At 40.8% G+C, this 17,998-nt stretch overlaps 1 protein-coding gene across 1 annotated transcript in view; it reads right to left on the bottom strand.

Annotated features, from left to right (window-relative positions):
• Positions 1 to 255: 255 nt before the first annotated feature.
• TTLL7 (tubulin tyrosine ligase like 7) overlaps positions 256 to 17,998 on the bottom strand; it is a 69,223-nt gene continuing 51,480 nt past the window's right edge. The window contains exons 18-20 of the mRNA XM_054980523.1: positions 15,861 to 16,021; positions 12,184 to 12,357; positions 256 to 986 (exon numbers count right to left, since the gene is read on the bottom strand). Of these exons, the coding sequence (XP_054836498.1) occupies positions 872 to 986; positions 12,184 to 12,357; positions 15,861 to 16,021 (450 nt within the window). The 3' untranslated portion in view covers positions 256 to 871. The remainder of the gene's footprint in view (positions 987 to 12,183; positions 12,358 to 15,860; positions 16,022 to 17,998) is intronic.

Raw genomic sequence — 17,998 nt, 5'->3', positions numbered from 1 at the left:
ATTGGACAAATACATTCTTTCATAAGATCTGGAGAGGATGTGGTAGCATCTCAGTACTTCTGAAAGAGGCCTGCTTTGTGCATTAAGTAGCAGAAAACTTGCACAATTCCTACAAAGTTGTAAATAACTGTGCAGTCCCAGAAAGAACCCAAAGTCTCAAGGCACAAGAAGGACAGAGAAAGAATCAATGTTAACCATTTCCATCTGTTTTTATTACAAGGCTCCAACTAGAAACTGTATGTCAGAACTGATGGTTTTGAATAGTTTACCCGGTGGATTGTCTTTACTTAAGCCAAGAAATACTTCAGCATGCCCTTACTGAAAAATAAAAATTACACATTTCTCATAATTTTCTTTATATCAAAAAAGATGCCAGAAGGTACATTAGATATTGGTTTTTACAAGTTTCTCTTTAGATGTGCTATAAATCATCATACTTGGTAATTAATTATTACGTTATTCAGTATTTATCATCTATCCTGATGACACATCAGTACCTATGCGAGGACAACAGTAGGCTTTGCATAAATATCTCAAGTCCAAAGGTATTGTGCCTATAAAATAAGTTAGCACTGTAATAGAATCCCCAGATTAATTCTATTTTAGTAATTCTGCAGCAAAAATAATATTTTTAGTAGGAAGAAAAGATTTAAAAACCTAGCAAGGTCTGGACATTCACGTATCTCTGTAAACATTTTAATACGATTTATTACATTTCCAGGAAGGTTAAGTGTTTACAGTAGGGTTTTGAGCTACATTTTATATGCTGTAATAAATATATAACAGTGTCTATGTTCAGTTCCATCACATGTTCAGGGGGGGGGGAATGAAAGAAATTTCCCATTATTCATAACAATATTCCTTTTTTGCTTCAAGAATGGTCGTATCTAGGTGGAAACAAAATTGAACGAGTCAGTCCAGTGGAGCTACACCCAAAACCGGTGGAAGGTTTCATGATGAACTGCAAAGGTCCTGGCAGTGAATATCTAAAAATTATTTAGAAAGAGGAGAAAAAGGCACAATTTTAAACCGAAGGCAAATATTCCTTAAAACAAACTAACTCAGGAGGGAGAATGGGGAGACCAGGTTGTCGTTTGTCCACTAGAACAAAATTTACTTTACTGGCTGGTCCACTAATAAAGGTATTGCTTTATTTCGTTTCTTTTTTAATCCAGAGAAAGTTAGGTGTGTCTCAGGGTAGTGAACTGCAGCTCCCAGATGCATCTAATCAGATATCTGCATGATCATCACATAGGTACGGCTATACTTTGGCTCACATAGATACAACTTTCTTGAGGCTGAATCAGTGTCTCTTCTCCGTGGTGAACCGTTCTTCAGAGGATGTGACACATGTACCTCATTCTCCATTGTGATGTCACGTTCCATTAACATTTTCTGTTCATGCCAGCAGGTTAAATGCTGAACAGCATACTTCTCCCATCCTCAATTAATACCGAAACTCTGAATATCTACAAGAGATATCACTTGCTGATCTTGTCTCATGTTTCAGGGTCCAGGTAGGAGAGGGGTTTTTTTCCCCCTCTATCTCAGGATGCATATACTTCCATTCCATTTTAAAACCAACTTAAAATAATCATCTAAAATGCCAGTGATTTCATGAAAATACTTACCAAATCTTGCTCAGCACAAATGCTTCATTCAAAGGAGATTGCCAGCTACATGCATGCATGCATGCATGTATGATTGATCATACAAAGCAACATAAATCATAGAGTGACATCTAAGAGCTATCATTTCTCTGGACCATTCTGTGTATGCGAACAACCTTTTGTGTGGGGTATTGGCAATGGTACATACGCCATGGGCCATTTAGTACTGCTCTTGGATTAGGGATCATGGTTAGGTGGGATGCTTTTGATACTAGCCATCTTCTTGCTCCTGCTTCACAGATGTAAAATAACAGATAACAAGTTCCAGAATCTTGGCATTTTCCCCATATGACTAAACAATCATTATATTTAAAAAAACAAAAACAAATGGGTCATCAATACTATAGTTAAGTGAGCAGTCATGCAATGAAAGTAGAGCCCACTGAAACCTCACACAACTGCTGAGAACACAATGTGTGAAACTGGTACCTCATAATCCAAGGAACAGAACACATAAAATATGGAAGGTGTGGAGCTGGAGAATGGACTCTGGATGAAATGTCTGAGAGCCAAGCTACAAGTGACACCTTACACAGGTTGGACACTTGTCAGCTTACCTCAAGTTTTGATGGGAAATGTAGGCGTCCTGGTTTTACAGCTTGGCTCTCCATTACAGCTGCAAGAACAGGATGCCTACATTTCCCATCAAAACTTGAGGGATGCTGACAAGTGTCCAACCTGTGTCAGGCGTCACTTGTATCTTGGCTCTGAGTGGGCAGGTAATGAGGAAGAAGAAATGGAAATTGCAGCCTGGTCACATTCCCCAGGCAGAAGAGGAATCTCACAGCTTAGTGTGAAACCACAGCTGACTCACTTCAGGTGAAACAGCTTGAAAAGATAACTTCTATAAATTATTGAACCAATACAGCAAGGGTGATCTTAGCCATGGGGCAGCAGCTCCAAGCTGGGCAGGCTTCAACAGTCCACAGCTCCCTCTGTCGAGTTGCCAGGTCCCCTTACCCTCCCAGCAGGAGGAAGAAGACCTTCCGTGTGCTTGGTTTCTCATGCGCACATTCCTGATGCTTGTGTGATGACATCACTTCCAGCCACGGGAGCGCTCCCATTCTCTGTGCATTCTCTCAATTCTTTGAGAATTGGCCCATTTGGGCCAAAATCAGCCCCAAAGAACAGGAGCACTCCCACAGCCAGCGCAATGACGTCACTTCTGGGAGCATGCATGCCATGCGTGTTCCTGGGGTGTCTGCCAGGACTTTTTTATTTTCTAAGATAAAGAGTAAAAATAGGTTTGAATTCCCAATGTTATTTTAATACTCTCAAAGATTATGATAATTAGTTGTTTTAAGAAATCAGCACTGTTATTGTTAAGAAAAGGTAATGATAAGATAGGGGTAATAATGGAATAATGATTTTTAAAAAAAATTTAAGATAAGGAGTAGAAATAGGTTTGAATTCTGTATGTGTCGTTTATTTGAAAACATCCTGAAGTGATGTCATCGCACTTTGTGGGGGCCAATTGTAAAAAAATCAGCTGCATGCAAAGTATGGGAGCATTCCTGCACAAAGCTCAGTGACATCTCTTCCAGAAGTGGAAGTCATTGCATCGGTGCAGGAAGCGGGTATACACAAAGAACTGTTGGTGAGTACTGCCCCACACACCCCGCTGGAAAGGTATGGGGACTGATCTCCCTACTCTGGATGAACCTTCAAGGTGGGCAGCCTCACCTAGATGCCTCTGAGCCATGTAGCCCTGCCAGGATCCTACAGGAGGTGGGTTGAGATAAGGCTGCATGCAGTAGGGTTGCCAGAGGGAGGGAGGGAGGTGGATTTGGCACTTCCCTTGTCTACCTTCCTGTGTGCACTCCCAGCAGGCACAATTACATCACTTTCACAAGGGCAGGAGCATGCGGGAGCAATTCTGGCCCCTGTGAAGGATGGGAACATGGCCACTACTGAGCATGATGACATCACTTCCGGAAGTGACACCACTGCACCCATAGGAAGTGCATGTGCTGTGCACTGGCCCAGGAGGCTTCTTGCCTCCTGGGCCCATTCCTCGGGGCCTTTGCCTCCTGCTGGCCAGGTGAGTGGTGGCGAGATGCAGAAGCTAGGAGCAGGGTATCCCCCACTCCCACCAGGGCTCCCGACAGCCCTAGCATGCAGACATGCACCATTAGCAGCCTCTGAGCCCAGTGGGCCTGGCACACACCTTGGTAGGGATCTGGGGCTCAGGCAGCAGGCCACACTGGGGTGCAGGCTGCAGGAGGAGGTCAGTGGTAGCTCAAACATCTTTAGGCCTGCATTGGCCAACCAAGCGACCTTTGAAACCTTGGGAGAAGTTAAGGCAGCAGAAGGGAAGGCCCAAAAGTGGAGGACATTGGTCCAGGTTCCCCTCACTTGCCAGGACTTTGCCCCCAAAAAGGGAACATTGGGGGACTCCACGGCCATCTTGGGGACAGTCAAGGAGGAAAGGTCAGGCAATTCCTTCACAGTCAAAGGACTGGCACCAGGCCAGAGAAAGAGGGTTCTGGGTGAAGCTGAACACCCCTTGTGGAGAAATGCTTTTTATTTGTAGGTTTGGACTGTATCAAAACATTCACCTCCAATTTAAAAAGCGCCTCTTAGCTGAGAACAAATAGGAGAAGTAAGGTAAAGCCAAATGCTTTCTAAGCCACCCTCACAACTATCAAACAGGCAGATGTTCTACAGGAAAGGTTTCTGTATTAAGAGAGCAGTAAAAGGCAAACACACAGTTACACTGTGGGGATAATTAATAACACTGACTTTGTTCACTACTCTGAGTGGGGACAAATCTGTCTAGAAGAGCAGAATATAAGCACGTTGTTATTATTATTTTATTAAGTTAGGCATATACAAAGGGAAGAAGAATTGAGTTTTTACTCATTTCTTTTTTAGTTCCCTTGCTTGGTTTGGTGCTGTGCTTAAAAGTGCGTCAACATTTTTCTTTTAATACGTTTTTTTAAATTCTTAAATGCTGCTAGCTGGTACCACATGGACCCCCAGTGCTCAACCACTCTATCTAACACAGGTGCCATGGGAAGGTGGTGGTCTGTTGGCAACTGGCTGAACCCCCAGTGGTACACAAGGGTAGTAAACAGTCCCTGCAGCAGCCAGTGCAGGGTAACAGGAGACTGGGCAGAAGGCAGGGCTCAGAGTGGCAAGCCTGCACAAAAGTGTGGGGAGCCTTCCTCTTCCTCGCCCATGGGCAGTTCCCACAAAGGCCAAGTGACGGCAACAGGCACAAGAGGAGCAAAAGCCCCACTGAGGTTTAGGAAGGCACCATGTGGATGGCACATGTGAGACGGAGGTTTGGACTGCCACCGGTTACACCCAGAGGGCAAGAAAGGGCAGTGCTCAACCTAGGCCTAACTAAAGAAAGGACACTGGAGGATGTACCTGCCTCAGACTCCAATATGCAGTTGCCATAGCCTGACAAATTTCTATGCCCCTTTTCTTCCTCTACAAATGTGTATGTATTTACTGCAATTCCTTCCTACCCAGAGTTCAGGGTGGTATGGAAGTATACATAGAATTCTCTTCATTTTACACTCAGCAACCCAGTGAGAAAGGTTAGGTTGAGAGGTACTAAAGTTCACCAAGTGAGCAAGAATGTGATCCCAAGCTTTGCCAGTCCCAACACTGTAGTCTCTACATCACATTGACTTATTTAAAAGAAATGTCATATGAAGAAGTCCTAAGTCAGAAGGATTTAAGGGTACTGTTAAATGCTTACATTCCCTTGATTTCAATAGGAATTATGACATGCCTAACTTTCTCTGGAACACCTCCAACTCTGCATCTGAGGCCTCCTCTTCTTCTCACTCATTAAGGAGCAGAGCAGAACCAAATAATCTTAGCAAAATTGCAGATGTAAGGAATTTAACACATTTCACATTTAATTGAAGCTTGATGTACATTTGTACACTCATATACACTCTGCCTTTGAAGGTTACTGAAGTGTTTGCCATTTAGATTGCTTTTATTATGTGTAAGACTACTTTTACTGTTTGCGTAAATAGCATTTAGTTACATTTGATCGGCAGTATCACATCAATATAGGTCAATGACTCTAACCCATCCTTCTTGTTGCCATGTTAATTTTCTCCACGTAGCTCATTTCCAGCAAGAGAGAGCATTCAAACAAACAAATCATCCATCTGCATTATGAAACTCTACAACTCCAGGAATGCTTTACCACATACTGCCTCTCAGTATGGAAACTCGGCTGTCTTTTGAGCAGAATAGTCAAAAGTTATATTGGAGAGGGCCAAGAGAGAAGATGAATGAAGGTGGCAGGCCTTGCCTGTTTAAGCTGGAGAATGGGATGCTTAAATAGGTAATAGGATGCTTAAATAGGTAAGGTAGTAGCCATAATATCATTTATGGCTACTACCTCACTTTAACACCTCCTTGCAAGTAGAATGCCAACACAGCAGGCAAAGCAGTGGGCAAAAGGTTTTCTTTGTAGTATTCTAATGTTTTGTATGCAGTGGGAATTTTACATGGGTTAACTATTCAGAAGCTCTGTCTCTCACCTCTGGCCTGAGAATACAGTGCATTCTCCCATCATCTAATTCAACTGCTTATGCAAATGAGGCCACAGTCTTCCTTTAGAGAAGGGAAGGAAGGAGGATGAGATGAAGCCAGGATGGGGTATTTTTTCAAAGACATGGTAAACGTGTTCAGTGAATAAGTATAGCATCACTCTAGCTCTATCATTTGACTACTGGCATTTTGACATCTGTTAGTGCTAGTTGAATACATGCAAGCAGAAAACAAATAAATTTTAGGTTAGCCCATACCTAGTGTCTATTTCATAAGAAGAGCCAGTGTTAACATGTACACAAAAATGAATTCCTTCAAATGTGTGACTATTCAGGGTTACATAGAAAACCCTGCCTATCTGAAGTTGCTTTACCTAAACTCTTTCTCTATTCTAGAAATGCTTAAAAACTGCTTCATTTTTACCATTTTCAAAACTAAAGGCTGGAAATGATGCCCTTGGAAGTTCACCACACACTACTAGCCTTTTATTATTGATATATGTAGCAGTGAACACAACAGTATTCTCTCCAGGAGATTTCAATGCTATGGGGAAATCATTTTTTTATCTCCAGCACTCAAACCACAAAGCATGTTTAGGTTTTATCCTTCCTGGCTAGCACATCCAATGTTATTGTGACTGAGGTGCACAATGTGGCTATGAAACTTTCATGGCTAAGGCATCAATATAAAAAGACACAACTCTTAGCATCTATCCCTTCCGCACACCTGCATTAAGAAGGAAAATCAGAGGGGGAGAGAGAGAGAACCTTTTCAAGCAACAATAGCCTTCTAATTCAAAAGCACACACCCCTCTCCAATACAAAAACGCATATCTCCCTTATTCTTTTTCAAGGGTAAACAGGCTTCCCGCCCCTTACTTCTGCATGGTGAGCCCCTACAGCTAGAGGATCAGTCCCTAGTGAAAGTGCAGGGATATAGGCCTAGTGGTTCTCATTGCCTTAAAAAAAATGTCTGAACAAATGATAAGATGTTAACAAAATATTGGTAGGTTATATACTACACTAGACTGTTATTTAAAGGAGTTGTGACATCACCACCACCTCATTATCATGATTTTAGCAAACTGCTCATTCACCATTTATCAGTGACTCTCTGATTTATTTGCTTAAAAGGCAGGCAAGAAGCAGAACATGAATAAAATCCTACGAACAAAAATTTATCATGAATTGTCTAATAATCACACTTTAATCTATTCTCCATTACTGATGTACTATAATTACTTGCAGTTATTAGATAAATGCTCCAGAAAGTGCATAAACACAACACCGACACTAAATGGAAACAGTAAAACAAGTAATGCATAATGCTGGAATCGATTATTGCTACAGCACATAATAGAGTGCACTATTTGAAAAGCATTACATCATTTTATGGAACCACATTGATTAATGAAGATAAAACACACCCTGAAACTGTCATGATTAGTCCTACAAAAGTACTGGGCCATGCCTTGACAACATATGATAAAGCCAGGTTGTTGCCTTCAAAAGCTTCTTGCAAATTAATAGAAAACAGATTTGTTCTAGTCTACTGTGATCCTGTGCAGATTTAGAGTTTCCTTCCTACTAGACCTAATTCAGTGAAGTGTGTAAAATGGCAGTGCCAAGGGTGCACTCAAATATCATTAAATACCAAGACTGTCAGTGCAAAGAACCTATGGATTCAGCATTGCCTGACACAGGTGAAATTTTGAGATGTACAAAAATAAAGGATCTCCCTTTATTCTTTAAAGAAATGTATTGCCACAAGAAGCTATTTTCATAGGTTTAGAAAAGGCAGAAATGAACAGACATGTCCAGAGATGGTACCTGTTTGGGATGAGAGAGAGGCTGGAACACCGATGGTTTCATTTCTCTACCCCAGACTATTTTTCACATGAAAAAACTGGGGGGTTTTCCCCAAAAAATGGAAGAAGACTTCTCATGAATTATTTCTCTTGGAATGATGAGTGAGATTCTTTTTATATGTTGGGATTTTATATACTTTCAAGCTTCCTTTTACACCTTCAAAATGCTTTCTATCAGGACTTTTTTTCAGGGGAATGGAGTTCCGGCACCTCTTGAAAATACTCGGCAATAGTGCTTAAAAATAATATAACTTCAAAGAATCCCGTGTGTTTCTTCCTCATTTCCCTCTTGAGAGTTCCGCCACCTCTTTTCCCAGAAAAAACCCTGCTTTCTATGTAACCATTTAAGGGTAAGTTATGATATTAGGTAATTATAATTCGTATATACTATAAACATACACTACTCAGATATCCTTGCCTGCTTAGGATCCCTGCACTTCCTGCAACATGTGAAAGAAACCTGGCTATTAATGGAAATATACACAATTTTCATTGCCTTAGTCCTTGTAGCCATCATCCCTCCCTCCCCCACCCACCCACCCACACACACTGTTTGGCTTTTATCAGACTTTTTAAAAAAATTGCTAGATTGCTATAGCAATACTATGATCTATTACCACAATCTACCAATTCTTTTTTAAATGTCTATAGCCCTTTTCAGGAGGGAAGGCAGCATGGTACAGCCTGATCCCAGAAGCTAAGCAGGGTCAGTACTTGGAAGGTGACCACCAAGGAAGACTCTGCAGAGAAAAGCAATGGCAAACTACCTCTGCTTCTTACTTGCCTTGAAAGCTGCTTACTGGGGTTGCTGTAAGTCAGTTGTGACTTTACGGTGCACGCATATGCACACACACACAGAGCCCTTTTCACTGTGAAGTTAAAATATGGGGAAGCATGCAGCTTGCATGCTTCTTCTTATAACTCTGCATGGAAAAGGACTAGAATATCCTTTTTTTTAAAAAAAAAAGCTGGGAACTAATGGATTGTGGTAACAGATCATTTTATAGTTTTTATAAAACTATAACATGTTGTTTTTAAGCCCTTTGATGAAGGAAAAGGAGAGTAGTGGCTGTGGCTTCTAAACCAAGAAAAGTGTGGGGGAAACTGCTCTGTGGTTGCTCCATTGTGAGAACAAGAGATCCAATGCAGTAACAAAAGCTACACAGGGAACAGTCTCTGTGTGGAAGCAGATTGCTGGATATGCTCCTGAAGATTTTTCCCCATGAACTCTGAAAATTTCTGGAAATTTTACATCTCTGGGTCTTTTCATTCTTTTTTGCCAAAAGATGATGCATAATTGTAGTTTATAAGACTGATTAATTCATTTGTTTTTCACACTATTTCAATAAACAACATTCACTTTAATACAAATAATGAAAGCAAGAATAACCTGTGAATCTAAGGTAACACAGTGAGGTTCCGGACTACAGATGTGAACTTGGATCTCTCAGATCCTAGTCTGAAACTCTTAATGACTATACAACACTGACTTTCATGGCGTGCCTGCTATTGAACAGTAGTAAACAAACAGAACAAACAGTTCTGTTTGTATCTTGAGTGGGAAGGGGAGCCCCTTGCTTTCCTCTTCCTATTGAACAGTAGTAAGCAGCCAGGCCTGAGTGAGTCATGCAAGTTCGGTGGTGGTAAGTAACCTATTGGTTGCTGCTGGCTCTGGTCCTGATGAGTCCTCTTTGAAAAGTCAAAACAGCCCTGGAAATGGCCTTGCCCCCTCCTCCTGCCATTTACTGACAGAAACCAAGAATGCAACTGGCAATACTGTTGTAGTTGCCTAGCAATGGCCACAGAAAGTATTTGTTTCTTAAAGCTACAGGAACTGCTTCTGTTATTGGGAGGGGGGGGGGCAATTTAGATTTCAGAATTTTCTGCAAACCTTGGGCTTTTACGAGGCTTGTGGAAAGATTTGTCTTGTCTGTAAATGGCTTCAGTCTTCAGATTTAAGAATCTACATATTTGGCCATGTTGAGAATTAGATATATTTACAAGTGGGGGATCCATAAGGACTTGCAGGAGGACATCCCATTTTCCCCTCCGCTGTCATGTCCTCTTTCCCTTCCCTGGACACCCCATAAGCTCTCCTCTTTTCCTGCTTCCTCTCTCCTTCCTATCCTCCTTTGGCTGCCCCCCTATCTTCAGCTTCCCCTCCCCCCAGTAGCCTATCCTCTATGGCCCAGTTGCATGGTGGAGAACCTGCAAAGACTTATCAGAAGTACTTTACTTTTCCCTGTATTCTCTTCCCCATAGTATTTACACTTGCCCTCCTCCTGGCAACCCCCATATGCTCACCTTTCCCTACCTTCTTTCCTTCAAACCCACTGCACAACTTACCTTTTTTCTATACCCCACCCCCATCTTCATCTATATTCATTACTTATTTAGTTCATTTATATACTGCCTTTCTTTGGGGACCCAAAGCAGCTTACATCATTCTCCTTGCCTCCATATTATCCTTACAACAACCCTGAGAGGCAGGTTTTGCTGACAGCATGCGACTGGATCAGTCACCTAGTGAGCTTCCACAGCAGAGTGGTGATTCAAAGCTGGGTCTCTAACCACTACATTACACTGGCTTGGGGGGGAGGGCTACTGTTGAACAATAGCAATCAGCTGGGCCTGGGTGAGTCATGTAACTCTTGTGGTATCAAGTTACCTGTGGTTGCTTCGCAGCCTGGCCTCAAAGAGTTCTCCATCAAAGGCCAAAAAGGCCCTGGAAAGGCCCCTGTCCCCTCACCTTTCCTGACAGAAACCAAACCTAGAATACTGGCTAAACTGTTATGGTTGCCTAGCAACAGCCACTGAGGGCATCTGTTTTTTAAAGCTACAGGTGCTCCTTTTATCATTTTGTGTTTGTATTTAATTCCCCAATTTTTTCTTTTTAAATTCAGATTTTTCAGCAAATCTGGGGCATTGTCCATTCATAGTGCCAATCTCCAGATTTAAATATCTACAGATCAGGGTCCCTTAGCTATCAATAAATAAGATGATTATGCATGAGGCTTTTTTTTTGCAGTGTAGTTACCTTGTCTCTATCAATTAACTTCTTTTTATCCAGCTGGTGTTAATTTATGTTAGACTGTTCTGTGAAATTAATTTGCTGTTTATCATGTTTATTCCTTTATACAAGGAACCAGTCCACCACCAATTATCTACAATTCTAAAATATTTGGTTTAGTTAAATGCTTTTTGATTCCTGTTTGCATTCCTGTTTAGCCAATAAATGTAAACCATAGGAACTGAAGGAATGCTAAAGGTTACCTATGGGAATTAAAATTTCAGTCTGTGGAAGCCTTTGGGACAAACAGCCGGGGTAGGAGAAAGGCAAAGTAAGATTTAATTCTCCATTTTGACACAAATCACCATGTCCCTGTACTTTCAGATGTCATAAGCTATGCTGCCCTTTACATCAGTAGCACTTCCATAACTTCCTTTTGACACAGCCACAATAATCTGTACGCACTCTGCCCCCTTCTACAGCCGCAACTTCAGATGTAATAGCTAAAAAGTAAAAGTACAGCTGAAGCTCAAACCAGATGAGAGTTGATCAAATAGAATTTACCAATGAAGGTCTGTCTAGTCTCAGTTAAGAACATGGTCCCTTCTTAAACTTACTGGGTTTTGTTTTTGTTTTTTAAACAGTAAGGCTGGGAAGGCTGTTGCTGGATTCAGCATCGCTATCAATGGAAGGAACATGGCCCCAGGAATCAGTTTTACAGGTGCTGTGAGGGAGGGAGAACACAGCAAAACTTCACATCTGCCAGCCAATTGCTGGATCCAACTGTGTAAATATCATCAATCCCTGCTGTCATGTATATATATCTTTGAGCATTATATAGAAATGTCACATTGTTCCTCTTGCTTTTCATGGCCATACAAGGTTTTCCCTTGTATGTGTGTGAGTGTGTAACAAAAATAATAAACTGCTGGATTGGGGGGGAAAGTATCTGTTGCTTTTAAAATAAAATAAAAACCATTTATTTTGGTGTGTTCTGCAACTTGAGCCTCCAAAAACAAAATACCCAAGTACAGCAGTATAAACAAATCCTTGCAATCCTGCATTTCTCTTAGTGATAGAATATGGGGAATCAGAATGGATGGAATGTATACCTTGTATCATCCCAGTCAGGGTTAATTCCAGTGAGAGATCCTCTAGAATCTGTGGAGTATTTGTAAACCACTAGCAGGCACTGTTTACAAAGCTCTACTATTCGTTGGCAACACTGGAGTTGATCGGCAGTCACTGCTTCTGTGCTTTTACTGAATATTGTCTCCCAGGAGCTCCTGTTGGCATGGAAACAGACATGACCTCATGTTTTCTGTCACAAACGGCAATCTAAAAGCTTTACTGCTCTACATGAGAGACTCAGACTTAGCCATGGAGGAGTAAAAGAAATAATGCATGACCTTGCCCATTCACAGAAAAGTGCCTGCCATATTTCACTGGCAGCTGGTGGGAAATATAAAAACACAAATTAAGAAGTTAATCTTCATATTTGAAGAGGCCTGTAAACAGTTATTCAGTGAGTGCCTAAGTGTCTCTATGGCACAATTGTTTAGGTTTAGCACAAAAAAAGCCATACTGACATCCTTCCAAAGGGAGTATAATTCAAACGGGCAGACACTGAACAAGGTTCAAGCAACTATCTGAAACCACAGTGTCAAACCAATGAATAAAATGAAGGCATTGCCAGAATATAGGTTTTCAAACTGAATAACTGATGTCAATTATGAAAGACAAAAAATAAAATGTGTTTTTGGAATATAAAATCCCCACAGTTGCGTGTCTGGCAAATATAACTGCTGTTAATAGATACACACACACACACACAAAACTCACACTAAAAAAACTTCAGCTAGAATAAAAAATGTTAAATAATAATAAAAAGACAATGAGGTTAATTAATCTCTTTTTTGGCTATTTTTTTAGTTTGAATTCTCTTTTTGCCAACTGAATTCCAGTGTCTTGGTTTAACAAATGATGCAACTGTATCTGCTTTGTTTCCCTCATAAAGTAACAGGCATTCTTTTTTTGTGTTTCAAATCTGTCACGTATTTCAGTGCAGCAAAACAACACTTTCTAAAGTCAGTGGGCAGGCTGCTGTGTGGCCATGAAACTGTACTGGAGAAGGGTTCTTATAGTGTGCATACTTTCAAGGGACTTGCTGGCTTAGTTCTGATCTGTAAATTGTGGTATGTTACAATTAAGCTGGAAGGGACGGGAAGATTAGCGTACAAGGTATGCTTCATGGTCCTGCTTAATAGCTAAACTGGTTTCTTCTGTGTTTCTGATTTGAATGTTGTTTCATTTAACTGTCTGCAGTAAAGCTAAAACTCTACCAGCATCAAAAATGAAAGCATGAGATGCACCATATAATATTAAACAACAACTTGAACATTGAGGGTGGTGTTCATGTCAAACTACAGATACACAGTCAAAGAATCATTTCAAGGTACTTGTTTCCTGAAGTTTTTTTCTTAAAGGCAGAATCATCACAGCAGCAAAAGTGTTTTGTCTTTGGCAAAGGAGTGCCAGAGACCTCTGTTGCTACAGTAGAAGCCAGCTTCTTCAAGAATTTTTATCAATGACAGAATTAGTCAAGCAACAAGGCTGATCCAAATATCTAAATTGATATAAGGAAGTCACAAATGATGCTAAAAAGCAGGGGGGGGGGGTTATTTCCTGCATTTGTAAGTTAAAGCAAAAGTGACAATAATCAGAATGTGAATTCAATCAGGTAGAGGTGAGAGAATGGACCTCTACTCTTCTGTTAAACCACACTAAAACATGCAGAAAATGACAGAAGTAAAGGCTTTCTTTGTTAAAATAGAGCAGAACCACAAGTGACAAAAGGCACAGATTGGACACTTGTCTGCTTCCCTCAAGTTTTGATGGGAAATGTAGGCATCCTGGTCTCGCAGCTTCGCTCTCTGACTGCTGTCCAATGGACTTTTCAACTGTCACTTGTCCAACATTCCGCCAAGCTGCCTACATTTCCCATCAAAACTTGAAGGAAGCTGACAAGTGTCTAATCTGTGCCTTTTGTCACTTGTGGTCCTGCTCTATATTGTCTAGGGCTCAAAATTCCACATTAGGTGGCTTGCTTGGATCAGATGGTCACTTGCTATCCAAATATCAAGTTGGAACTACATGGTACATGTTGTTCCATGATTCTTCTCATACGATTTTTTCCTTTCATAGAATGCAACCACTGGAGTTTCAGTTTAATGAGGAAAGTTTCCACAGGTGGAGAGCAGAGGACCTGTTTAACCCTTTCCCACTGAGATCCTTTCCAAGTTGGGGGTGGGTGGGGAATCTGCCTCTCTTCATCTGCTTCCTAACTTGGGAAAGTTTACAAGTACTCTATGCCTTTTCCCAGGTAGGAGCAAAAGCAGCTTGTGGGCAGAGAACTGCAGCACTAAACTAGCACAATATTAAAAATCTCCTTTTCTTCCAACATTGATCTACACCTTAAAACTGGAGTCTCAGCAGTTGAGTTCCATAAAAGCAAAAAGAGAGAGACAGAAGCCTTGTGAAAAGAATTGCAGAACTACACAGAAGGAGGCACAAAGTGCTGAAGGAGGTACAGAGCTGGTGTATGAGCTACCCACGTGCTCCAGGTAATCCATATGATACCAACTGGGACGGAATACAATACGGAACTCAACAACTGGAGAGCAGCTATGCCACAAAGATCATAGAAGATTAGGTCCAACCATCTCAGAAAAATAGAAGGCTCACAAAAAAATATAGTTTTTTCCGAAAATTAATGAGAACGTTCACAATAAGGAAGCACATATGGGGTTATTGCATTATATCCTCACAACTACCTTGTGAGGTGGAAAAAACTAAGAGGTTATGGCTTAGCCCAGGGCCCCCAATGTGGTCCCTGTGGGCAGCATGGCACCTGCAGGCATCTTTCCCAGAACCCACCAAGTGTATTTAGAAAGTGTGTGGAACCAGACGGAGCTTTTGTGCAGCAGGGCTTCTGATTGGATGTCCAGATTTTTTAACATTACTTTGAGAGTAGCTGCTACCACAGTAGTAAGCTGTGCGCGTGCAAGAAAATACTTTAAAACAACATGTTTGTTTTAAAAAGCATTCTGTTAAACAGCTTCTGCCTGAAATGTCAAAGAGTTACTATTAGAATTATGTATAATCTCACTCCCTAGAGTTTTGTTGTTGGCTGTGCCGCCTGTGATGGCCATTTTGTGGTTGCACCAACCAACCTGTATCAGAACTCCAAAGGTGCCTTCAGGGTCAAAAAGGTTGGGGACCGCTGGCTTAACCAATGTCATCCGTTTCATGGTAGAGAAGGGTTTTGAACTTGAGTTTCCTTGCTTCAAGTATAATGGTAGTACCCATTACTAGTAAACATGAAGGTATCTAAAACCATGGTCATGTGTTTTCAGTGGTATGGACAGAAGTTAAAGACACCTTGAACCGAGAAATCAGAAAACATTTGAAACATACAGGACATTGCACAAGAAGGTTATAAAAAGTGAGACAGCAAAGTGGGAGGGATTGCCAGTCTTTCTGATCTTGGTTCCAAATCTTTGACAGCACAAATGGATGATGATGAACAGATTTTGGTTAAGTAGAACCTGAAGGTTATAGAATCCATTGTTATCTCAGCAGTGAGGAGAGAAATATTTTGAGAAATTATTGATTTGAAAGTGGAATTGTCAGTACTAAGTATGGGGAAAAAATAATCCCACAGCAGTGACAAAAACGTATGTTTTCAGTCAAGGAAAAACCACAAGTTATTATAATGTGCCTGTCTTACCCTGAATTGCAGAAACAATTCCACAGGCCCTGTCCATGGCTCCACAGAAGGCGATTAAATACACGGTTAAAAAGTCGGTACAAATGTAAACATTCAACATCTGAAACTTTCCAGATTCGCTGAAGAATGGAACGAATGCTTGCTTTCACAATGTCTAAAACCTAGAAAAAAATTTATCAGGTAAACAGAAAAAAAAAGTTGAGGGAAACATTGGCAAAAAAACCTCAAGGAAAACAATGCATAATTTTATTAAAAATCTTAGGAGCAGTACTTAAAGCACAATAATATATACAGGAGGTTTTAAAATCTGACATACTGCTATGTTACATACAGCATGTCTTTGACTGAATGTTTATTTTACAGAACAATGAGGGCAAATCAAAAATTTTATTTTGAATATGAGATTTTCTCTGGAAACTTCTCAGCTACCAGTTATCAGTCATTCCCTAACTATCAGCTCATTCTGGTAGACTCCTTTCTGTGCTGAAAAATGTATTTCCTCTATGGATTAAGCTCTAGGGAAGCCATACTTTTATTTGCGGCCCCAACTAGTTGTGTGCAGCTCTGACTGGACTTACTCCCTGCAACATAGCTCAAGCCTATTTCCACCTCCCTATCCAAAGCAGTTTCTCAAATACAAAAAAAGGTGTGGTTGTGATTTTTTTAATACAGCAAAGAAAGAACTAAATGAATTTACTGAGGGGCGGGAGAGGACAGATACCCTGCCTGAAATTATAGGAAGAACACGCGAAACAATGAAGTGCATCAGTATTTGATTTGCTGACCACTATGTCTGTTGTTGACGTTCCAAACACAATTGGAAGTCAGACTCTTCCTTCCGATAAATATATAACTCCCGTATCCATCCATGCAAGGCAACCCAATGTATGTTTATTCAGAAGTGTTCAATGGGGCTTACTCCCATGTAATTGTTGATCTTTTTGCAGATTTAATTACCTTTTACACACAGCCACTATCTACTTACTTTCAAATCTCCTGTACTGCCTTGCCATCTAAAATAGTGTCCAAGGTAGATTAACAGATCAGATCTATTGATTAATGCTGACAAACATTAACTGCCCACAGCTTGCACTGACTTCCCAGTGCATTACAACTGCAGTCTCTTATAGAGACTGATTTTGAGAGAGAGACTTCTTCGTTTGATTACGCAGGAGGAAAAGCTGAACTGAAAGGCCAACTGATCCCTACCCTTTTTAAAAGACTCCATTGGGCTTCTATTTGCAGTTGCACTGGCCTTGTGAAAGAACAGTGTATAAAAATTGCCACAACAGAAGATCCCATTAGATTTCCCAACTGGTTTTTTAAATAGAATTTTGTAACTTGATCAAACAAAAATTCTACCATGCAATTTTTTTCTTATTGGAATGTGTGTACAATGTTATTATACAATGGAAAGTAATATCTGTGGGCTAGTTCCTACAATCAAGTGGCCACTTAAAAGGGCCAGGCGGTGATTTGGTCATACAACTCTGTCATGGATATATATAAGAAGATTAGACTGCCACCCACATGAAATCCACTCTGTCTGCTTTAGGACAGTAGCTGCTTTATTTCAGTTCATTTCAGTGTTGACTACAAGTCACTGGTGCAATTCTTGCTGCAATTAACTTATCAATTCCAATCTTCTGTAAGAGGTTCATAGGCTAAATGGTGGACCAACAAGCTTCCACTCAACATCAAAATGTGAAACTGTAAGCATAAGATGATTGCTGAGACCATTTTGTGGCTGCAAGGCTAATTGTGTGCAAATTAAGCTATAGACTGATTTTCAGAGGAACTTATTTAGCAAGACATACAACAACATGGGGCACGACACAAATTTTCTTATATACACCAATGCAAATGGATGCAAGGTATCTGGGTGCACACCATTCGTAGTGTGAACATAATGCATAAGAATTTATATCCATGGGGGCAAAGAAGTTTCACGACTTGTACAGCAATGTTTTCAGTTGCAAAAATCCCTGTATTTTCTCAGAGGATATACAACAAAAATTGCCCCACTCCCAAAGAGGGGGTTCAATCAGAACCATCTGGAGGAGTATAATGCAGCAATTTCAATGGACCTACGCAGGTTTGGGCCTGCCTAGGGATCACATAGGAGATCACTTGAGAAA

This window comes from Eublepharis macularius, chromosome 5 (assembly GCF_028583425.1).
Source record: "Eublepharis macularius isolate TG4126 chromosome 5, MPM_Emac_v1.0, whole genome shotgun sequence".
Classification (NCBI taxonomy): domain Eukaryota; kingdom Metazoa; phylum Chordata; class Lepidosauria; order Squamata; family Eublepharidae; genus Eublepharis; species Eublepharis macularius.
This window is presented reverse-complemented; position numbering and strand designations above follow the sequence as displayed.